The sequence below is a fragment of the Phyllobates terribilis genome, unplaced genomic scaffold (genome assembly GCF_046119375.1).
Source record: "Phyllobates terribilis strain yellow unplaced genomic scaffold, ASM4611937v1 Scaffold_430__1_contigs__length_1590877, whole genome shotgun sequence".
Classification (NCBI taxonomy): Eukaryota; Metazoa; Chordata; class Amphibia; order Anura; family Dendrobatidae; genus Phyllobates; species Phyllobates terribilis.
The window spans coordinates 331-25,239 of record NW_027363190.1 but is presented as its reverse complement, the minus strand read 5'-3'; the positions used below and the strand labels follow the sequence as shown (position 1 = coordinate 25,239).

The 24,909-nt window shown below is 46.8% G+C and overlaps 1 protein-coding gene and 1 pseudogene across 1 annotated transcript; both read right to left on the bottom strand.

The window, feature by feature from the left end:
* Window positions 1-4,851: 4,851 nt before the first annotated feature.
* Window positions 4,852-11,785, bottom strand: LOC141227842 (uncharacterized). The gene is made up of 2 exons (XM_073667267.1): window positions 10,834-11,785; window positions 4,852-8,868 (listed from the first exon to the last, which is right to left on the bottom strand). Exon 2 carries the CDS (start codon window positions 6,708-6,710, stop codon window positions 5,481-5,483), a length of 1,230 nt encoding a protein of 409 aa, XP_073523368.1. The 5' UTR covers window positions 6,711-8,868; window positions 10,834-11,785; the 3' UTR covers window positions 4,852-5,480.
* An 829-nt stretch (window positions 11,786-12,614) lies between these two features.
* LOC141227841 (cytochrome c oxidase subunit 5B, mitochondrial-like) lies at window positions 12,615-24,343 on the bottom strand (annotated as a pseudogene).
* Window positions 24,344-24,909: the final 566 nt, after the last annotated feature.

The following is a 24,909-nucleotide window of genomic DNA, read 5'->3' as shown; positions in this document are numbered from 1 at the left end:
ATAAAATCCCTGAGGGGTGTAGTTTCCAAAATGGAGTCAATCGTGGGGGTTTTCCACTATTTAGGCACATCAGGGGCTCCCGAAATGCGACATGGCATTCGTTCTTGATTCCAGACAATTTTGCATTCAAAAAGTCACACAGTGCCCCTTTCCCTTCTGAACCCTGACGTGTGCCCAAACAGTGTATTTTCCCCACATATGGGGTATTGGCATACTCAGGACAAATTGCACAACAGTTCTTAGGTTCAATTTTCTCCTCTTACCCTTGTAAAAATAAAAAAGTTGGACCTTAAAGATCAATTTTGTGGAAAAAAGTTAAAAATAGGAATTATTCCTACCGTTAATTACGTTTCCAGGAGTCCATCATAACGGCACGACAGGAGTTACGTCCTCTGTTCCTCTACGGACAGGAAACACATGGGGGGGGGGGGCTTTTAACCTCTCATCACACCCTCAGTGTTAGTATTAATCACCAAACCAGGATGGATGCAACTCTATTTTATTATATACATATACCAATGTTACATTCACATTAGTGTCAAGAGCAGGGGAGGGAAATATGGTGCCGTTATGATGGACTCCTGGAAATGTAATTAACGGTAGGAATAATTCCTATTTTACCAGTACGTCCATCATAACGGCACGACAGGAGACAGACCAAATCAAAAGAAATGGAACATTTAGGGCGGGACTACTGCCTGAAGGACTTTACGGCCAGAGGCTAATTGTTGACTGGACAATACATCCAATTTATAATGTTTACTAAATGTGGCTATATTGGACCAGGTTGCTGCCTGGCAAATTTGGCCCACTGACGCTCCAGCTTTCTCTGCCCATGAAGCGGAGATTGCCCGAGTAGAATGAGCTTTAAAGGGAAATTGGTGGATCCTTCCCCTCAGATTCATACGCGAGGGCGATAGTCCTTGTCAACCACCTTGCTAGAGTCTGCTTAGAAGCTTTCTTGCCCTTATTCACACCCGAAAATTGCAGAAAAAGGTTTGAGTCTCTCCTCCAGGGGGCTGTGATTTCTATATACCGAACAATTGCCCTCCTGACGTCCAAGGTATGGAAGGATTTTTCCTTTTCATTTTTGGGGGACTGGCAGAAAGACGGCAGTATTATCTCTTGGTTCAGGTTTGAACTGGACACCACCTTAGGGTGAAAGGAGGGATCCAGTTTAAGAACCAATCTGTCCTCCACAATCTTAAGGTATGGGTCCAGAACTGAGAGGGCCTGGATCTCGCCTACCCGTTTCGCTGTAGTAACTGCCACAAGAAAGGCTGATTTCATAGAAAGCAGGTCTACTGATGTTTCTTCTAGGGGTTCAAAGGGAGACTTACATAAAGCCCTCAACACCAGGTTCAGATCCCACGGCGGTACTAGACTCCTTATCGTGGGTTTTAAACGAGAAGTTGCTTTTATGAACCTTGATATCCATGGGTGGTCTATTAAGGAGTAGTCCAAAAAAGCGCTTAGGGCCGAGATATGAACTTTTAACGTATTTGGCCTCAGACCCTTATCAAACTCCTCTTGGAGGAAATCCAATATCGTTGGAATATTGGGGTGAGACGAATTTCCCACAGACTGACCTGCAAAGCTACAGAACTGTTTCCAAATCCTAGTATAGATGGCTGACGTTACTGGTTTCCTACAGGCTTGTAGAGTTGTAATTACCCAATGGGTAAGGCCCCTAGAGGCTAGGATCCGCCTCTCAGGTTCCATGCTGTCAATTGGAGGAATTGGATGTTCGGATGTAACAAGGGACCCTGCAATAGAAGATCTCTCCTGGCTGGGAGTCTGAATGGGAGATCCACTGCCATCCGGTGTAGCAGAGGGAACCAGCTCTTTTTGGGCCAGTAGGGCGCTATCAGAATAAGAGCTCCCCTCTCCTGTTGGATTTTCCTTAGTACTCTGGAGATGAGAGGGACTGGAGGAAAGGCGTACACCAGTTTTGTCCCCCATGATTGAGAAAGGGCATCTATTCCTTCTGGGCTGTCGGCTGGGTCCAAGAAAAAAAAGGGCTGCAGCTTCCTGTTTTTTCTTGTTGCAAACAGGTCTATGAATGGGGTGCCCCATCGTTGAATGATTTGATGAAACACCTCCGGATTCAGCTCCCAATCTGAGGGACCAACTCTTGCTCTGCTGAGAAAGTCTGCTACCACATTTTCGGACCCCCTTAGATGAATAGCCGATATTGAAAGGACATTTCTCTCCGCCCAGTAGAAAATTCTTGACGCCAAGGATTGTAACCTTTTCCCTCTTGGACCTCCTTGTCGACGAAGAAAAGCGATGGTGGTGCTGTTGTCTGAGAAAATGTTTACATGATTTCCTCTGAGCAAATGCTGACATCTTTGAAGAGTCTCCCAGACCGCCTTTAGCTCCCTGAAATTTGACGACCTGTGTTGTATCTCTTTGGGCCACATCCCTTGTAGATATCCGTTTCCTATGCTTGCTCCCCAGCCTTTTTGGCTGGCATCCGTATGGATCTGGATTGAAGGAAGAAGGATCCAGTCTACTGCATTTTCTAAGTTTGAAGGGTCTGTCCACCAGGAAAGGGAGTTTTTTAGCTCTCTTGACAGTCTTTTTCTTGTCTAACCCCGATGGTAGTATGTTCCAAACGGACAGGATCGACTTCTGTAACGGCCTTGAACGGGCCTGTGCCCATTTCACGCTCGGAATGCATGAGGTCATCAGTCCTAAGATCCGATCTGGTCTTCCGTATCTCGAAGTTGTAAATTTCCAGTTTTATTTTTTCTCTTTTCTCCTGGGGCAAGGAGGACTTTTGAAGACTGGAATCTAAGAGTACCCCTAGAAATACTTTTGTAGTACTTGGATGGAGGCTTGATTTTTCCCAATTGATGTTCCACCCCAAATATTCCAGGGTTTCGATCGTATGCTCTTGTTGACTGAGAAGAGACTGACTCTGCCACCAACAATATATCGTCCAGGTAAGGGATGATTATAACCCCCTGTGTTCTTAAGAAGGCCGCTACTTCTGTCATAACCTTTGTGAATATTCGGGGGGCCGAGGACAGACCGAAGGTTAGGCAAGTGAATTTAAAGTGGTGTACTGTGTCCTCCTGCTCTAGAGCGAACCTTAGTTATTGCTGGTGACTTGGGTGAATTGGAACATTGTAATATGTATCCTTGAGGTCTAGGGTGCACATTACCGATCCCTTCTCTATCAATTGAATGCTGGTTTTTATAGCTTCCATTTTGAACCTTTTGTATTCCACCCACTGGTTTAAGGGCTTGAGGTTTATAATCGTACGGCATTTGCCCGAGGGTTTTAACACCGAGAAGAGGGAGGAATAATGGCCTAAACCCTGCTCTGAAGGGGGGACCTGTTTCACCACGTGTAGGGATTGAAGGACTACTATATCCTGCCATAGACTTTTGAGATCTACGAGGGAGCGAGGACGAGTGATTTGGAAACGACGAGGGAGGGCATGGGAGAAGTCTATTTTGAAACCTTCCCCTAAGGAACGTAGGATCCATTGATTTTTTGTAATGGACACCCACTTGTCCTGAAAGAAAAGAAGCCTGCCCCCTACTCCAATGGCATCATGGTCTAGCTGGGGCTCCAGAGGCGACCTGATCTGCTCTGTCCTTTCCTCCCTTCCTGTAAGACCATCTCCCAGTCTTACCCTTACCCCTGTAATCACATTTAGGGGATCGACGGGGTCCACGAAAGGGCCGGTATCTTTTAACCCTATCCTCGGGAAAGATCCTAGTTACTTACTGGTAACGGGATTTTACAGAGCCCATGACAGCACCACCTGAGAGAGGGTATCCAACCACCAAGGACAGGAACCTACTGAATAAAAAGGCGGTACCTCTCCTCCGCATCAGTTTTGTTTCAGAGCATGAGAGGGCCTCCGAAGACAGGTTAATACATAACCACCACCTCAACATATGTACTAAACACCTTAAAAAAGTGCACACCACAGTGATAAAGGGGAGGGAATTAATAGGGTGCTTTCATGGGATCTGTAAAATCCCGTTACCGGTAAGTAACTAGGATCTTTTCCCCTTCTCCCATGACAGCACCACCTGAGAGATTTATAGAGATCAAATACCAGAGGGAGGGATCACCGCTTGCAACACCCTTCTACCAAAGGACAGATCAGTAGAAGAGGAAAGGTCAAGATGGTAATGTTTGTAAAATGTAGCGGGGGATGACCAAGTTGCCGCCTTACATATAATGTCGATGGGCACATCCGCCTTCTCAGCCCAGGAAGCAGCTACCGCTCTGGTGGAATGGGCCTTCAGGTTCTCAGGAACCGGCAGATTGCTAGAAGAGTAGGCTAAAGTAATAGTATCCCTGACCCATCTAGCTATGGTCCCCCTTGTAACCTTAAGTCCTTTCCTAGCCCCCTGAAAGGATATAAATAAAAGCGTCACTCTTTCTCCAGGCTTTTGTCACTTCCAAATACTGGACTAACACCCTCTTAACATCTAAGGTGTGAAGCTTATGTTCCTCAGAATCCCTAGGATTAGGATAGAAGGAAGGGAGAGTGATTACTTGCGTCCTATGGAACTTGGAGGCTACCTTTGGAAGATAGGCCGGGTCTGGTCTTAAGATTACTCTATCCATACATACTTGAGTGAATGGATGGTTAACGGATAGTGCGTGTAAGTCACTGACTCTACGAGCTGATGTCAGGGCCACCAATAGAGCAGTCTTTAAAGTTAAGATTTTTTCTGAAACCTTCTCTAAGGGCTCAAAGGGAGGTTTGGTTAATGCTTCCAGAACTAAATTAAAGGTCCCAAGGAGGCATTCTTGGAACAGGAATAGGTCTGGATCTATGACAGGCTTTAATAAATCTAATGATCCATCTATTTGCTGCCAAGTCATAATTATACAGTGCCCCCAGAGCAGATACCTGTACCTTAAGAGTACTGGTGGCTAGTCCCATGTTTAACCCCTTCTGGAGGAATTCTAGTATGGCCTCAATAGGAATCCTCCCTTTGGCAGACTGACCCGAGGTAGACAAGAACTTAGCCCAGGTTCTACCATAGATTCTAGTTATCGGCTTTCTACTTGCTAGAAGGGTAGTAACAAGATCCAGAGAAAACCCCCTTTGCGTCAATAGAGACCTCTCAAAATCCAAGCCGTCAAATGCAGGCCCGCTCTTTGGGGATGACAGACTGGGCCCTGCCTGAGGAGATCCGGGATGTCCGGAAGAACCCATGGATCTGCTTGGGACATTCTCTTCATCCAAGTGAACCAGTAGGGATCAGTACTAAAGGGGGAAAGGCATAAGCTAGAGTGAAATCCCACTGAATCTGCAGCGCGTCCACCGCAAACGCCCCCTCTTTTGGATTCAGGGAGCGAAAGGTTTCGGTCTTACGATTGTGTCTGTTTGCAAACAGATCTATCTGGGGCTGTCCCCACCGAGCCACAATCTGCTGAAAAACAGCTGGATTCAACTCCCACTCTCCTTGTTTCAAGATGTGACGACTCAAGAAATCGGCCTTTAATGTTCTCTTCCCCTTTTATATGCAGTGCCGAGAGCGTAACCAGCCGACTCTCGGGAAACCTGAAGATCTGATCCGCTATTAACATCAGAGGGAGAGACCTGGTACCCCCCTGATGATTGATGTAGGCGACTGTTGATCTGTTGTCTGACATTATCCTGATGTGAGGACCCTGAAGAACAGAACTGAATTCTTTTAGCGCGTTTCTGGCTGCCAACAGCTCTTTCATGTTGGAAGAGAGACTTGTCTCGCTGTCCGACCAGAGGCCTTGTACAGAACGATCCCTTAGGTGAGCTCCCCAACCTTCCGCACTTGCGTCTGTTGTAATAGTATCCGACACCTGGAAGGTCCAAGGAACCCCCAAAGATAGGTTGACCGGAGATGTCCACCAGTCCAGGGAGTTGATCACAACATCTGGAAGAGATATTTTCCCATTCAGGCGACCTTTGAGCCGCCTGTCCGCTGCCAGAATCTCCTGTTGAAGACATCTGGAATGGTGCTGGGCCCACTGAACCGCCGGGATGCAAGACGTCATTGTACCCAACAGAGACATTGCACTCCTCAGGGTCATGGTCGGATTGCTGACAACCTGAGATGTTAGGGATCTGATCTTCAGCTTCTTTTCCTCTGGCAGAAGACAGGTTTGGTTTTCTGAGTCCAGAATGAGACCCAGGAAAGACTGAACCCTCTTTGGTTCCAGCCTTGACTTCTCCAGATTTAACAGCCAACCTAGGCGTCTTAGACTGGCCATGACGTCCGCCAGGGCTAGAGCACAGAGTTAACTTGATCTGCCCACTACTAAGAAGTCGTCCAGATAAAGGATGACCAAAATATCTTTCCCTCAAGTGCGCTGTGACCTCCAGAATGATTTTTGTGAAGACTCTCGGCGCCATGGAAATGCCAAAGGGAAGAGCTGCGAACTGAAAATGCCTTACGTGCCTGCCGAATTGTACAGCTACTCTTAGAAACTGTTGATGATCTGGCAAAATCGGGACGTGGTAGTAGGCGTCCTTCAGATCGAGGACGCACATAAAACAGTCCGGAAATAACATCTTTATGGCCGATTTTATTGTTTCCATCTTGAACGGCCTGTAGATTAAATGGTCGTTCAGTCTCTTTAAGTTCGCAATGGTCCTGAAGGAGCCGTCCGGCTTCTTTATTAGGAAGAGAGTCGAATAGAATCCTCTTCCTTGCTCGGGTGCAGGTGTTTCCACCAGAACTCCTTTCATGAGCAGAGAGAGAACTTCCTGCTGTAAGGCTATCTGTTCCGCTAAACCTCTGGGGGCTGATATTTTGACAGTGTTCTTGGGCCTGCTTTTGAACTCTAATGTGAGCCCCCTCCTGATTATCCCTAAGATCCAAGAATTGGATGAAATTTCCTTCCAGGCAGGCAGGAAGTGGGACAATCTTCCTCCCACCTGGGGGGGGAACTGTCACTTAGGGGCTTTCTTATTCTCGGAGGAGGGACCCCCAAACATGAAGCCTCTGTTATACGGCTTTCGGTCTTTCCAGCTACCTTGGTCTCTGGGAGCTTTACTGCGGCTGTATTTTCTCTTCCAAAAGGAACTGTTAAATCGGGAACCAGACACCGTGGGAAATCCATGTTTTTTGTCTGCGGCTTTATCTAGGATGTCATCTAGACCTTTGCCGAACAAGAAGTCCCCCTCACAAGGGATTGAGCACAGTTTAGACTTTGACTGCACATCCCCTGGCCAGCTCTTGAGCCATAGCGCCCTACGGGCTGCATTAGAGAGGTTTGCAGACCGGGCAGCCAGCCTAACTGAATCTGCCGATGCATCTGCCAGGAATGCAGCCGCTCCCTGCACAAGAGGAAGGTCTGATAGAATTTTCTCCCTGGACACATTCCCCCTGATCTGGTCTTCCAATTGTTGAAGCCAGATCATCATAGATCTAGCAGTGCAGGTCGCTGCTACTGCCGGTTTAAGGGCCCCTGCTGACGACTCCCAGGTTTGCTTAAGGAAGGACTCCGCTTTTTTATCCAGCGGGTCTTTTAAGGCTCCTAAATCCTCAAAGGGCAGAGTGGATTTTTTTGAAGATTTTGAAATGGCCACGTCAATCTTAGGGGTTTTGTCCCATTTAGCCGCATCCTCATCCTCAAAGGGGTACCTCCGCTTGGAGGATGACGGCAGCTAACCCTTCCTCTCCGGTTTCTTCCATTCCCTTTCTATCAGAGATTTAATCCTGTCATTGACCGGGAATGAGCGTCTCCTCCTTTGGTCTAAGCCCCCGAACATACCAAAGTGCCCAGAACAGTCCAGGATGTTATCGGTAATACTCATAGTCCCTCTGACGGCTTTAACTAGTCTCTCAGTATTATCAACCGAAAAACAAGGTCTGCCCCCCCCATCATCATCCGAAGACTCCGATGACGATGAGGAGTGATTAGAGGAGGAAGGCAGTTCTCTCGTAAAACGGGACTCCACTGATTCCTCTGATTCTGAAGAAACTAGTTTTCGCTTCTTCTTTTTGAGTGAGGTTAAGCCTCTTAAAGACTCTCTGACCTCTGTCTGGATTAGATCCTTTAATTCTAAAGAAAACCTGGGGGACTCCTCTGCAATGGTTTTCTGAATACAGTCCGAGCATAGGTTTTTGGCATAGGAGGTGGGAAGACCGATTTTGCATAAAGCACACTCCCTGTTTTTAGTTTTAGCACTACACTTCTTCGCCTCCTGCCCCAAGAAATAAAAGGAGAAGGAGGAAAAGAGAGAGAGAGAGAGAGAGAGAGAGAGAGAGAGAGAGAGAGAGAGAGAGAGAGAGAGAGAGAGAGAGAGAGAGAGAGAGAGAGAGAGAGAGAGAGAGAGAGAGAGAGAGAGAGAGAGAGAGAGAGAGAGAGAGAGAGAGAGAGAGAAGCACATTATTCAAGGTGAGACTTTCACGAAGATCACTCACCACACTGCCGTTCAGACTAGGGTACCGGAGGCGGTGGTTGCCGTTCACATGAGGGCTCCCATCTGGCGGAGGTGGACTGACGAAGTCTTTTCTGACCAGTCTTGCCGGAACTCGTACGCCCCTCACTGCTGTGACTTTGTCGATGGGGAGATTCCCGTTCCATTTGTTTGAGCTGCTTGCGCGGCTTTGATGGCTGTGGCTGCTGCTGTACTTCCTGTGGCGGTGACAGCTGCTGCCCAGGTGACTGCGGTTCCTCATCCATCATGGTGGGGATGCAGACACCGCCATCCTGATTGCTCCCCATCCTTAAAAGCAGTAGGGCTCCACCTCCTTTAGGCTCCTCCCCTTCCGGCAGCGTGCTCATCTCAATCTCTTTTTTTTTTAAACTTTAGCCAGCTGGCGCGCTACCCGCAGATCCACTTGCCTCTGCGCGTGCGCAGCCCAGCGGCACACGGCGCGCTTGCAGCGGGATGACAGCTTCCCACCCGCGCGTGCGCAGCCCGGACTTCCGGCGCGCTCCGTCACAGGGTGCGACGCGACCCCCACGTGCGCAGCCCAGAAGACCTGCCGGCTGGCGCGCTCAGTTCATCTTTGCGAGGCGCAGACCCGGCTGCAGGCCCCGGCGCACGCGGGGAGGAATCCAAAAAAAAAAAACAGCACCTCCTCCCCACACGCAGACCCGGGCAGCAGCCAGACGGGCTGGGAACAGGGACCATCTGCTGCTTCCACGGCCTCCAGGCCGCACCGTCCATAATCCAGGTACGTGAGGTACCACCTGGTGACGCTCCCATCAGGGACAGGAACCAAAACTGATGCGGAGGAGAGGTACCGCCTTTTTATTCAGTAGGTTCCTGTCCTTGGTGGGCGGATACCCTCTCTCAGGTGGTGCTGTCATGGGAGAAGGGGAAAATGCTTTTTTCTTGTCGGATGCTCTTTCTAGGATCTCGTCCAACACTGGACCAAAGACCCAAGCACCCGAAAAGGGAATTGAGCACAGTTTATTCTTTGAGTGGCTATCCCCCGACCACATCTTTAGCCATATCGCCCGTCTAGCTGTATTAGATAATACGCTACATCTAGCTGTGAATCTGACCGATTCGGCCGAGGCATCAGCCATGAATTGCGTTGCCAGCTTCAACATGGGAAGAGAGTCTGATAGCATCTCTACAGGGAAGTCCGACCTAATTTGATCTGACAGCTCGTCCAACCAAAAGGCACATGGATCTTGCCACTGAAGTGGCAGCGATATTTGACTTAATTATGGCTGCTGAGGCCTCCCAACTCCTCTTGAGCATGCTCTCTGCCTTCCTATCCATTGCGTTCTTGAGGAAAGACAAATCCTCAAAGGTGATGGATGTTTTCTTAGCCACTTTCGCTATTGGGACATCTAGTTTAGGGATTTCCTCCCAAAGTTTGATGTCCTCCGGATTGAAAGGAAGATGGGATTTAAAGTCTCTTGGCACAATGAGTCTTTTCTCCACTTCTTCCCATTCCTCCATAATCATTGATTTTAAATGCTCATTTACAGGGAATACTCTATTTCTCTGAGTTCTCAGACCTGCAAACATTTCATCCTGTCTGGAATAGGAGACCTGAGTGTCCTCCAAGTTCATAGTACGCCTGACGGACTTTAATAGTTCATCCGTATGTTCCGTAGAGAAGACATATTTCTCTCTCTCTTGTGAGGGTAACTGAGAGAAGCGATCCTCATCCTCTTCTAGACTGTGCTCTGATGCGGAATCTGAATATTCTCCTTCCTCAGACACCTCTTCCACCTCCCACCTAGGTCTTTTCTGGCGAGGAGAGGGTTGAACTATTTGGGGTGACGGCTGCGTACGGGAAGGCATGAGGCTCGAGACTGTACTCTGGACCTCCTCACATATCATAGATCTTGTATCCGTCAAAAAAGAAGTTTTTTCTTCCTTTAGGACCTCGGCTATACATTTTTTTTTTACACAGCCGCTTTTTATACGAGTCCTGAAGCTTCGTGTTACAGTCTACACATCGTCTTGATTTTTTGGAAGCAGATCCAGACCTCTGGGTTCCCCTCTCCTAATCCATAAAAAAATATAAAAGGACACCGGAGATTTACTATAAAAATCTGTCCTAGAATACTCTGATTTAACCAGAGAAGGGCCTAATGCTGTACTCACACAGCCCAGGGACTCTGAAGGGGCTTCTGACCGTGAAGGATTAGCTTCCATGGTGTCAGAGTGTGTGGCTGAGGTGTACCCTTTTATAGGGTCTTACCTGATCCAGGTGGTAGCCACGCCCCCAACGATAATCGCTATTCTTAATGCCCTGGAGGCTCACCACTGCCTCCGGGCACCTGTGCGTTCTGGGTGCCGAAGCCCCTCTTCTCAATGCCGGAAGGAGAAGCGGAGTGCGCTCCACCCTGGAACGCATGCCGGCCAAAGCGGATGTCCGCTCTTCTGACTCCACCTCCTGGCCAGAAGTCTCGCACCGCGATCGCCGTGCACTCCACCCTGGAACGCACGCCGGCTCCAAAGCGGATGTCCGCTCTTCTGCCTCCGCCTCCTGCCGGAAGCCATACACCGCGCTCCTCCGTGGAGCGCACGCCGGCCTTTCAGCCGGTGGGATAGCGCAATGCTCAGCTTGTCCGGGGGATACAGCGGCAAGCGGCGGTCTTCTGGCTGAGGGACCCCGTAAAGGGGTATCAGCATGGAGCCTCTGGACCGAATGAAGGGGGGAGTTCTCAGACCCCCCCAATCCCCCTGGCTCTCAGGTAACTTCTATCTTTGGAGAACCTCTCCATAGCGTCCTCTCCTGCTAGGGACAGGAAAAACACTGAGGGTGTGATGGGGGGGGGCTTTTAACCTCTCATGTGTTTCCTGTCCCTAGAGGAACAGAGGACTACTCTCCTGTCGTGCCGTTATGATGGACGTACTGGTAAATATTCATTTTTTTCTTCCCCATTCCAAAAATTCCTGTGAAGCACCTGAAGGGTTAATAAACTTCTTGAATGTGGTTTTGAGAATCTTGAGGGGTGCAGTTTTTAGAATGGTGTGACTTTTGGGTATTTTCTGTCATAAAAGCCCCTTATAGTCGCTTCAAATGTGATGTGGTCCCTTAAAAAAAAAAAATGGTTTTGCAAATTTTGTTTTAAAAATTAGAAATCGCTGGTCAACTTTTAACCCTTATAGCTCCCTAATAAAAAATAAAAAAAAAATGTTGGTTCCAAAATTGTGCTGATGTAAAGTGGACATGTGGGCAATGTTATTTATTAACTATTTTGTGTGACATCTCTCTGATGTAATGTCATAAAAATTAATTTTGAAAATTGCTAAATTTTCCAAGCTTTTCACAAATAAACGCAAGTGATATCGAAGGAATTTTACCACTATCATGAAGTACAATATGTCACGAAAAAACAGTCTCAGAATCATTGAAGCGTTGAAGCGTTCGAGTAATTACCTCATAAAGTGACAGTGGTCAGAATTGTAAAAATTTGCCTAGTCATTATCGTGCAAACCACCCTCGGGGGTAAAGGGGTTCTGCCACCATAAAGAATACAGTTAACCAACCAGAAAAGGGAGAAATAAATGGTTTTGTAATTTATAGTGATTCAAAATTATGCCCCATTCAAAAGATACCAAGCTTTCATTTTTTTGAATTCTGCTCTCTGGCGCCCCCTGGCTTTATTCCAATATGTCCTGGTAGTGGGTGATCAGCTGGTTGAGTTTGCGCAGTTCTTATCATAAGAGCCCCCCCAACTGCAGTGTGCACAATGTATTCTGTGACAAGTCTGACAGTCTGCTGTAAGCACAGTGTGTGATTCACCCCCTCCCCCTGCACTCACAGCTCCCCTCCCGGTGAGATGGTTCTTCCTCACATCACAGACTTGTAAGCACAATAGCAGAGAGACACCTTCTGCGCTTAGGCTGTGAAGCAGAACCATCTCACCGGGAGGGGAGCTGTGAGTGCAGGGGGAGGGGGTGAATCACACACTGTGCTTACAGCAGACTGTCAGACTTGTCACAGAATACATTGTGCACACTGCGGGTGTGGACTTGGGGGGCTCTTATGACAGGTACTGTGCAAACGCGACCAGCTGATCACCCACTACCAAAACGGAATGGAATAACACCAGGGGGCGCCAGAGAGCAGAATTCAAAAAAATAAAAAAGCTTGGTATCTTTTGAATGAAGCATAATTTTGAATCTCTAAATAACAAAATTATTTATTTCTACCTTTTCTGGTTGGTTAACTGTATTCTTTATGGTGGCTCGATATCTTTAAGGATAAGGCAACGACTTGGCATGGCTGACAGGGTTAAGCCGTTTAAAAATTCAATAGGAAAACACTCCCTTTTGTCATCATCTACAACAACATGGCTCCACCGTCAGCTGATTCTTTTCTCAGACTCACCTCAACATTAAGCTCTTTATGTAGTAAGATTCTAATAGCTTATCTAAAATTGTAATTAGAAACTCCCTTTAACAGTTTTCTTTACCTACTCCCACTTTGATTACATTTCATTTGATAATCCACAGTGCATGATGGGATACTCAAACAGGACATCAAGGGCAGCGGTCACTGCTACAGTTCATCTCCACCCTGAAATGAAGAGTCCGTGACATCCGCTTCAGGGGGTGGGCAGTCCCTGCTGTACTCTGCATGTCCCCTCACCTTACAATGCACACCAAGTGCACTCTTGTCGGCTAGTCTCTTCCCATTAGGGCTAGCGAGGGAGCACACTGTGTGCACTTTAGTACTACACAGTGACAAGGAAGCTCATACAGAGTCAGAATGGACAACCGTCACATGCTCCGTACAGCAGGGAATAACCCTACCCCTGAAACTGATGTCAATGATGACTCCGTGTTTCAGGGTGGAGACAGGGGCTGCGGCAGTGACCAAGCCAAGGCTCCCAGATAACTAGGAGATTCTGGGGATTCTCAAAAAAGGTCATCAGAACAAAGTAGGTAAAAAAAAGTTAGACTAAAGAGGGAACAGCAGTGACTTCTTAAAGTCAATTAGAAGAGCGATTAGATTAGTACAATAGAAAGACATTTAGGATTAAAATCCTTATTAGTTTCGAACCACTCCTATAATTTATCCTGCAGAAGCCACTAGTGGAAGCCAGAGTGGAGATCCAGACTACAGAACGCATCTTGCCCATCCAAACTGCCAAATTCTTACAGACCTTTGTCAACTCCAATTCAAAGGATGGGAGAACGTTAGCTTTGTTAAGCATTGTTCTGTATGCACGACCAATGCTAATGAAAATAAAACACATTACAATATATCAAGTATTTAATAAAAGATTTTTTAACTTTAACATATGGCTGTCAATAGTAATACAAGTCCTCTTCAGTGTGGAAACTCATCAAGGACAACCTTGTAGTGAGAGCCACACTGTGGGCAGCGATTTACCTGCCCATCATGGGCCCAGAACCAGATAACTTGAGAATTATCTTCTTCACCTGGAAGAAAGAAAATGATAAAAGGTTATGTTTCAGTGCTTGAATTTATTGTACTACTACAAACTGAGCGGATTCTGTGAGTTTATGGTCTTGTACATTATTCTAGATGTATGACCATTATATCTAAACGTGGTAGTACCCCATATGGGGGTGTAAACTGCTATTTGAGCACACGGAGGGATCGGATGGGAAGGAGTGCTCCTTGGCTTTTAAAACGCAGAATTTTGCGATATGGGGACATGGAACTAACATTTTAGTGGTAGAACTGTACATTTTTTATTAGCTGAAAGTTTGTCATTTACACAAGAGTTATTAGGTGAAACTGGACCCCATAATTTATTGAGCAATTTCTCCCAAATGCAGCAATGCCCCATATGTCATCAGAAGTTACTGTTAGGCCACAAATCAGGGCTGAGAAGGAAGGAGCGCTATTTGGTGCACAAATTTTGCAGGTGACATTTGCGGAACCCCGAAGGTGTCAATAGAAAAACCCACAAAATGACCCCATTTTAGAAATTGCACCTTTCAATGTATTCATCTACAGCTGCAGTAACTATTTTGGCCCCACAGGAGTTTGCTTTGCAACATACACGCCAGGCTTTTTTCCCCTTGTGAATTGCAAATCTGCCACTTAAATGCCCATACATTGTGCCCCCATACAGTGTAGTAGCCCCATATATTGTGCCCAGCTGGAGCTTATGGAGACATACACCCCGTAAATTGTTAAGTGCACTCTCCCAGCTACAATAATGCCAAACATGTGGCTGCTTACTGTGGTTTAGGCATAGGGGGGCTTAGAAGGAGGGGAATTTGGAAACACAGATTTCACTGGATTTTATTTGAGGGGTTGGGATCCGTCGCTTTTCAAGAGTCTTTGTTCTACCAGTAACATGGGACCCCCTATGTTTCCAGTGATAGATATCCTGCACAAAACTCCACTCAGGTCTAAGTTAGGGTTTTATTGGTAATATTTTGGGGGTCATTACTTGTTTTCAATAGAAGGCTGGGATCATATTATTGTGTTCTACACTAAGCACTTACGCTGGAGTTTCCGTGTAAATCCTACAAAAATGTGATTTAGATGAAACCCCCCAATGCAACCGCTCTCCATAATGAGGCAGGTGGAGACACTTTGGACTCAGTTTGGCATCTGTTCCAGTGGTATCCATCTTGAGACATGCACAGAACAGTGGTCACCCACACTTGTGCGCTAAAAAGACATCTAAACTGATGGGACATTGGCGGAACACAGACCAGACGGAGTCCAAAGTGACCACCTGCCTCATTATAGCGAGTGGTTTAGTCGGGGGTTCTATCTGAATCACATTTTTTGGGGAATTTACACTGAAACCCAGACGCAAGTGCTCAGTGGAGAGCGCAGGATAAATGTGAACCGAGCCTTATTCAGATAATTGGGAATCAGAATGAACAAAAACAGCAGTAAAAGAATAGTTTTTAAATTTTACGCAATTTTCGTGTGGTATAAGTGATAAGACTGCTTTATTATAATGTTCAATACATTTACTGCAATGTCAGATTTATAAATAAAATTTTGGTCTACATTCTGAGAGCAACAACTTATCTAGCCAAGAGCTGTACGAGAGCTTATTTTTGCAGGTGGAGTTGGATCCTTTTTTAAGTACCATTTTGGGATACAGAACATTCTTTTGATCACTTTTTACACAGATGCAGGATGAACAAAAAAACAAAAGACAGCAATTCAGTTATTAATTTTATATATTTTTATGTGGTTCACTGTGCGGTGAAAGCTATTAGTAGTAAGAATGATTTATTGTTTGGTTCAGTATGATTATAACGATACCAGTTTTAGCTCTTTATGCTTTGCTACTTCTGCACACTAAAAACAATATTTTACAAACATTAATTTGTTTTTGCATCGCCATATTCTAAAAGCTGAAACTTATTTTTTACCACAAGAGCTAGGTGGGGGCTTTTTCTTTGTGGGAAAGTTAAGAGTAATTATACTATATTTAATACAAGCATTTTGTTTACCGTATATTCCGGCGTATAAGACGACCTGGTGTATAAGACGACCCCCCTACTTTCCTGTTAAAATATAGAGTTTAGGATATATTCACCGTATAAGACTACCCCTTTTCCAACGCATACCAAACACCGGTAAAAATTTAAAAAAAAACAGATTTGAATTTAACATGGTCCTTTTTTAATTTAAATTCTTATGACATGCAGGTATATAGCAGGAAAACTGTCACTCATAAACATATTAAAATAGGGGGGACCCCACGTCATTTTTTGGGGGGGGTCCCCCATTCTAATAGCTAGTAAAGGCTAGGTATTCAGCTGGGGGCTGATATTAGTAACCTGGGAAGCTCCGTGGGTATTACCCTCTTCCCAGACTTCAAACATCTGCCCCAGCCGTCTGCTTAACCTCCGCTAGAGACTATAATGATGGTGGATCCCACGCCAATTTTCTTTTTAAAAAATCCTTTATTTTAACACTAAATGACAATTGAGGGGTTAATAAAGATGCAGTCCCTAAATTATTAATTTTGTAATTAATTTTTCCCAAAAATGTTGACGTGGGGCTTCGCCATATTTTTGTGTCCAGCCAGGTACAGCAGGCAGGAACGGGCTGCCCCCAACCACCAGCTGCCTATTTGTACCTGGCCGGACACAACAATATAGGGAAGCCCTTTTATTTTTAATTATTTCATGAAATAATTAAAAAAAAAAAATACGTGGGGCTTCGCCCTATTTTTGTGTCCAGCCAGGTACAACTAGGCAGCTGGGGACTGGAATCTGCAGCGCAGGGAGGCCCAAGCTTTCTGGGCCCCACCCGCTGCAAATTGCAGTCCGCAGCCACCCCGGAAAATGGCGCGTTCATAGAAGCGCCATCTTCTGGCGCTGTACCCAACTCATCCAGGGCCCTGGTGCGGTGGCTCACTGGGTAATAAAGGGGTTAAGGCCAGCTTGGCATTATCAGCTGGCCCTAAGCCCGAAATTCATGGGGTCACGCCAATATTAGACATGAACACCATGAATTTCTAGTAAAGTAATTAAAAAAAACACAACACCCAGAAAAAAGTCCTTTAATTGAAATAAAGACACAATTTTTTAATGTTCTAAATTAAACCATACTTACAGTCACGCCCATTCCAGCTGAAGCCAACGATCTCCTGCAATAAAAGTAAAATAATAAAGCAACCTCATCCTTACCTCTCCATGGTTCCCAGGACCGGTCCAGCTCTGCTACATTCATATGACAGGCTGCACCGCAGCAGAACGCTGCCGTTCAGCTTGCCATGCGGCAGACACTGAGAAGCGCAGGCATGCTTGTGCTCCTCAGTGTCTGACTGTGACGGCATCCAGATGAGCCGAGATCATGTCCAATGAACTCTGCTCACCTCATGCACGTCACTGACAGCGTGGGAAAATTCTCCTGCTCCCTGCATGCGCAGTAGAAGTTTCCCACGCTGTCAGTGACGGACGTCCAGGAGGTGAGCTGAGTTCATTGTCGGCTCATCTGGATGCCGTCACAGCCAGACACTGAGGAGCGCAAGCATGCCTGCGCTTCTCAGTGTCTGCGGGATGACAGGCTGGATGGCAGCGTTCTGCTGCGGTGCAGCCTGTCATGTGAATGTAGCAGAGCTGGACCGGTCCTGGGAACCATGGAGAGGTAAGGATGAGGTTGCTTTATTATTTTTCTTTTATTGCAGGAGATCGTTGGCTTCAGCTGGAATGGGCGTGATGGTAAGTATGGTTTAATTTAGAACAATAAAGGATTGTGTCTTTATTTCAATTAAAGGACTTTATTCTGGGTGTTTGTGTTTTTTTTAACTTTGACTATGGGGTTAGTAATGGGGGTGTCTTATAGACGCCTCTCCATTACTAACCTGGGCTTGATGTCAGCTGGCATTATAAGCTGACATCAACCCCAGCCCTATTACCCCACTGCCACCGCTACAGGGCAGTGGGAAGAGCGAGGCTAAGTGCCAGATTTGGCGCATCCTATGGATGCGCCATTCCTGGGGCGGCTGACGGCTGGTGTTTCTAGCCTGGGAGGGGGCCAATATTCATGGCACCCTTCCTGGGCTATTAATATCAGCCTCCAGCTGTCTGCCTAGCCTTTGCTAGCTATTAAAATAGGGGGGACCCCACGTCATTTTTTTGGGGGGGTCCCCCATTTTAATAGCTAGTAAAGGCTAGGTATTCAGCTGGGGGCTGATATTAGTAGCCTGGGAAGCTCCGTGGGTATTACCCCCTTCCCAGGCTTCAAACATTTGCCCCAGCTGTCTGCTTAACCTCCGCTAGAGACTAAAATTAAGGGGAACCCCACGCCAATTTTTTTTTTAATAAATCCGTTATTTTAACACTAGATGACAAGTACAGTAACCAGCACTGTCACTGTACTTCATATATATGTGACTGACATGTTTCTATCTATCTAATCTATGTGTGAAGCTCTATTCTGTCTGTTATAAATTGTCGGGTACCGCTGCTGAATTGCCGGCCGGCTTTTTTAAAGAGACAGTGCATGAAAACACTATTATTTGTTTTAATAAATCCTTTACACTAAATGACAAGTACAGTAAGCAACACTGTCACTGTACTTCATATATATGTGACTGACATGTTTCTATCTATCTAATCTATGTGTGAAGCTCTATTCTTTCTATTCTAAATTGTCGGGTGCCGGCTTATGCCGCTGCTGAATTGCCGGCTTTTCATATATTGTCACAGAAGCGATGCGAACTTCCCAGCTCCGGACACAGCGCAGCGCTTCTGTGACAAGTGAAAGCTGTCGGCACAGAAGCCCTGCGCTGTGTCCGGAGCTGGGAATACGCAGCGATGTGTCTGTTTCAGCACAGAAGCGCTGACCGTCTGGACCTACCGCCACCGTATTTTAACTCCCTCCACCTTATATTAACTCCGACATGGCAGGGATACAGCCACGGCAGCTTATTAACACCCCCAGAGTATCCCCGCATGTCAATTTCTGAAAGTTCAAAAGCATTACCGGCGTATAAGACGACCCCAGACTAGACAGAAGATTTTTCAGTCTTCAAAAGTCGTCTTATACGCCGGAATATACGGTAATCCTTTTACTTTAACCTAGTACCACTGTGGAACATGAACATTTCTCACCAATTCCTGGTCCCATACACTGCAGTACTCACGTAGTACTCACAATACAGTGCATGAGACCCGTGAGATTTTCACTGACTCAGTCTGTTAGACACTGCCATAAAAAGGGTCCAACAGACAACTGTACCCAGAGGTCATCTGAGGACCTCGGGGTGCAATGCAAACTATTGGCACCCACGATTACAATCGCGATGAGCAGATAGTGTTAAAGAGGGAGTATTCTCCCTTTTAACCACTTAGATGCTGCTGTTGTGATTGACGGTGGTATCTGATGGGTTAATTGGCATGGTGTACATATCTGGCACACAGCCCAAAGTGACATGTGCTCATGACCAATCTGTACAGCTTTCAGGGGTTAATCACCCTTTCTATAAGTTTTACACTGAAATGAAACTTACATCTGCAGCCCACAAGTCTCTGCTTATTGACTGACGGCACAATGTGTGGATTCTCTTTGGTTCATGCATAGGATTTTGGCTTGAGGACGTTAAAAGGATCCTTAAAAAGACAAAATGAGTTGTAAATGTTATACCACTTACAGGTGCATCTCACTAAATTAGAATATCAAAATTTATTTATTTCAGTTCTTCAATACAAAAAGTGAAACTCATTATATAAAGTCATTACAGACAGAATGATCTATTTCAAGTGTTTATTTCTGTTAATGTTGATGATTATGGCTTACAGCCAAAGAAAACACAAAAGTCATTATCTCAGTAAATTAGAATACTTTATAACAGCATGAAAAATGTTTCCTCTTGACAATACCCCATAGATTCTCTATGGGGTTAAGGTCAGGCGAGTTTGCTGGCCAATCAAGCACAGGGATACTGTTGTTTGTAAACCAGGTATTGGCACCTGTCCACACTGCCAAAAGTACCAAGTCCTGCAGGAGAATGAAATTTCCATCTCCAAAAATCTTAGCAGAGGGAAGCGTGAAGTGCAATAAAATCTCCTGGCAGACGGCTGCGCTGACCTTGGTCTTGATAAAACACAGTGGACCTACACCAGCAGATGACATGGCTCCCCAAACCATCACTGATTGTGGAAACGTCACACTAGACCTCAAGCAGCTTGGATTGTGGCCTCTCCACTCTTCCTTCAGACTCCGGGACCTTGATTTCCAAATGAAATGCAAAATTTACTTTCATCTGAAAACACCACCTTGGACCACTGAGCAACAGTCCAGGTCTTTTTCTCCTTGGCCCAGGTAAGACGCTTCTGGCGCTGTCTATTGGTCATGAGTGGCTTGACACAAGGAATGCGACACTTGTAGCCCATGTCCTGGATAGGTCTGTGTGTGGTGGCTCTTGAAGCAATGACTCCAGCAGCAGTCCACTCCTTGTGAGCCTCCCCCAAATTTTTGAACGGCCTTTTCTTAATAATCCTTTCAAGGCTGCGGTTATCCCGATTGCTTGTGCACCTTTTTCTACACACTTTTTCGTTCCACTCAACTTTCCATTAATATGCTTGGATTCAGCACTCTGAACAGCCAGCTTCTTTAGCAATGACCTTTCGTGGCTTATCCTCCTTGTGGAGTGTGTCAGTGACTGCCTTCTGGATATCTGTCAAGTTAGCAGTCTTCCCCATGATTGTGGAGCCTACTGAAACAGACTAAGGGACCCTTGTAAACGCTTAGGAAGCCTTTGCAGGTGTTTATTGTTAATTATTCTACTTTACTGAGATAATGAGTTTTGTGTTTTCATTGGCTGTAAGCCATATTCAACATTAAAAGATATAAACACTTGAAATAGATCACTAAGTTTGTAATGACTATATAATATCAGTTTCAGTTTTTGTATTGAAGAACTGAAATAAATTAAATTTTTGATGATATTCTAATTTTGTGAGATGCACCTGTATATGTAAAGAACACAAACGTTTATTTAAAGACACTGAACAAAATAATTTAGCAATGTCTTGTCATGAATCCAGATACACTGAGAGATTCCTGCAAAGGACTCATTATGGACTTTGACCTTAATCCACATTTGTATAAGAGGTCGGTCATTTGCTTTACTTCTCCTGGAAACAAAGGAATAACTGGAACAAGGCCTGAAACTCCTGATAGGCACTGCTGTACTTACACGGTTGATCCTCTGAAATCAGCACAATAGATCCCATGCACAGCTATACAGTACATTGCCTAATCTCAGACCTGCACTATTTACCTGTGTTGAAGCAAGAACACCATCTTATAATAAGGTCTGGAAAGAAGCTGTCGTAGGACAAACTTATTGTAATACTCCTGCCAGCAGTGATCAATGTAATGGAGGCCAAAGTATGTCAACAGCAGGAGAAACCCTTCCTCCCCACTATGATGTCTAAAGTGATGGGTACATGGTTAGCACCCCATTCTGCTTTATGACATCCATATGCACTGAGGACCTGTGGAGAGGGTGCATGAGAAAGAACGTAAAAAAAGTAATCTGGTGGCATTACCCCTTGAGTTGTTGCCACATGACAGATGTTTGGAGTCCTTCACAGTGAGAAGCAAGGTAGAACAACGTTATTAAACGATGCTGCCAAAGTATCATTAAATGGGTTGTCCAGGGCCATTTTATTTTTACTTTGGGCCTAAAAACTAACAGGCAGGTAGTTGCAAACAGAGACAACTACCTGCCTGCTTTATCCAACTACAGTCATACTGATTGACAGCTGGCTCTCCGCAGTTAGGCAGCAGGAAGCTGGCTGTCAACAGAGCAGAAGAGAAGAATCTGCTCTGTTGACAAGACGTCCATGGAAGCCGCTGAATCACCAGCAGGAGCAGTCTGTGACCGCTCTGTGCTGGCAGAGACAGACACCAGGCACAGACAGGCAGTTAGCAACTACCTGCCTGTTAGTTTTTAGTTCATAGTAAAATAAATAAATAATAAAAAAAATTCTTCTCATGCCTATTTGTGGATACTGCCATCATTCCTAGACTACATATCCCATCCTGTCTTATATGCTGGAAAAAGTATCCAGTTTCTCCTAGTTCCCCACTCTGTTATAGGGTCCTGGCTTCAAATCCCACCAAGGACAACATCTGCAAGGAGTTTGTATGTTCTCCCTGTGTTTGCGTGGGTTTCCTCCAATTTACTCCCAAACTCCAAAGACATACTGATAGAGAATTTAGATTATGAGCCCCAATGGGGACAGTGATGATAATGTCGGTAAAGTGCTTTGGAATTAAAGGCGCTATATAAGGGATTAAATAAAAAAGCGCCAAGAAATAGGACCTGGGAAGCATGACTACAGAACACAGAAGTGACCAGATGTGTGTTCCCTGTGGCTAGACTGTCTAGCAGGTCACTAATAATGCCCCATATACACCAGGGTGTGACTAGCAGCTACACCAATAAAGTATAGGGGATGCCACCAGGACCCAAACTTTACATCACAAGCACAAGACCTACAGATGCATCTGAAGACGGGGACCCCTCTTCAGCCAGTTTCACTTTGTCCCAGACTCATCAAGTGTCACCAGGTTTCTACTGTAAAACCGATTGGAATGTCGCTTTTTGCACAACTTTTCGTTGCTGAAAGCAAATAGTTTCTTGACACATGTGTGTCCCAGCCAGCTTAGACAACTTTGAGAAGTGGGCAAAGCCAATGTTTGTTCCTCTAAACACACAAGGATATTAAAATGGTTTGTTCAAGACTTGACAACCCCTTTCTTAAAGGCTGTATTACCCGGTATAAAACAAACTCCCCTTCCACACCAGCGTCGTTCCAACAGTGTCAGCAATAGATCTCCCGGTCCCATATGGAATAATCAGCAGCCACGAACAGGCTGCTTCGCTCACACTTCCTGGAGATGAACTTTGGACATCAGAGGAAAGTGTGAGAACAGTGGCCCATTAGCAGCAGACTGGCTGCAGCACTCACACGGTATACAAATATCATGGGAAACCAGGGAGACCCAGCACTCACATTGCTAGAATGGCACCCGCACAGGAGGGGAGTTTGTTTCCATTTTACACTGAGGGATATAGTAAGGAGGGTTTTTCCACTACTTGGCACAATACAAGAAAATTGTAAAAAAAACAAACAGTAAACACAAGGAGTAAGATATAAGTGTGTGAACATGGCTCAGCCTTGTCCTAGACGCACTCTAACGGACGGACGGGGGGGGGGGGGGGGGAGCAGCACTCTAACGGACGGGGGGGGGGAGCAGCAACCTAACGGACGGGGGGGGGGGGGGGAGCAGCACCCTAACGGACGGGGGGGGGGGGGGAGCAGCACCCTAACGGACGGGGGGGGGGGGGGGGGAGGAGCAGCACCCTAATGGACGGGGGGGGGGGGGGGGAGCAGCACCCTAACGGACGGGGGGGGGGGGGGGGCAGCACCCTAACGGACGGGGGGGGGGGGGGGGGAGCAGCACCCTAACGGATGGGGGGGGGGGGGGGAGCAGCACCCTAACGGGGGGGGGGAGCAGCACCCTAACGGACGGGGGGGGGGGGGGAGCAGCACCCTAACGGACGGGGGGGGGGGGGGAGCAGCACCCTAACGGACGGGGGGGGGGGGGAGCAGCACCCTAACGGACGGGGGGGGGGGGGGAGCAGCACCCTAACGGACGGGGGGGGGGGGGGAGCAGCACCCTAACGGACGGGGGGGGGGGGGGAGCAGCACCCTAACGGACGGGGGGGGGGGGGGAGCAGCACCCTAACGGACAGGGGGGGGGGGGGGGGAGCAGCACTCTAATGGACGGGGGGGGGGGGAGCAGCACTCTAACGGACGGGGGGGGGGGGGGAGCAGCACTCTAACGCCCCCAGTTGTACATTTCAGTCTTAATTATCTTCGTTAATTATGTCATATACCTCTCCCTTCTTCAAAGAGTTCAGGACTTTCCTCTCCAGGCCCGTCGCCTGCTCCTCATCAGTGGGGATACCTAAACAGAAGACACAAAAAGGACAGATCATAGCAAGAATACTACAAAAAAAAAAAACAAAGTGACCTGAAAGTGGCTGATAACAGAGGACAATTGCCAGCCGAGCTGTGTGACAATTCAGTCTGTACAGAGGGTACAGTAGTGGAAGTGTAACCTGTGCAGGGGCTTGGCAGACCCCGTGCACACGGTCACAGTCCTGGGTGTCACCTGCTGTCACTGGAGCAGTGAGTACCTGCTGATGGGCGGCGCACATTACTACACTGCTGCAAAGTCACGTACACTGTCCCGTCCTATGCCCTTCACAGGGGACACCGCACACTCCAGCCTCACACCTAGTAATACACAGCAGTCCTCACACCACACACAGGAGGCGGCCACTGTCCACCATGGCTGTCATACCCACCTCCAGCGCTCATGGCTCTGACGCATGGTCGGCTGCGGCACACGGTCCCTGCACTCCGGGGCACAGCGCGACGGAGGAGCTGAGAAACCTCCAAGAAGCCATGACTGCTGCACCTCACAGCCGACAGCTGCCACTACAGCGTCCAGGGGGCGGGGCAGTGCGCATTTATACCCGGGACCATACCAAGCGAATAGCGGAGGGGTGCACCGTAACAAGGCAGCGAGCAGAGAGGCCGTGTCATCTCCGTATATGGCCGTAATGTGCTGTACCCGCGGGGTTATTGCTGGCGCTTAATTACCACATGTAAAGGGAGTCAATGACAGGTGGAAACGCCATTTGTTCTCTAGTAGCAGCCGCCCAATAAAAGTGACCTCATCAATGGGAAGAATTGTTTATAAAAAGCAGCAGCTTTGTGATTTACTTGTTTTTAAAAAATCCTTTTCATTCTCAAGGAGAGGAGGAATTTTAGTTTTGTTTACTGCTCGTTGCCTAGGTTACCGGCCACTGCTGTGCTAGGAGTGCAGCGCTTACAAGCTGTTTTCTATAGAGCTTGTACACACTGATTTGAGGCTGCCCGGATTTAGTACCCTGCACTCTCCGGGGCTGCAGCGGTAAAGATGCCTCATGTGTCAGCATCGGAGGGCGCACCATTTGGGTTCAGCGATGCG

Coding starts and splice junctions, on each gene's coding strand:
- LOC141227842 (XM_073667267.1), bottom strand. CDS start 6,710: ATGAAAGGAGTTCTGGTGGAAACACCTGCACCCGAGCAAGGAAGAGGA.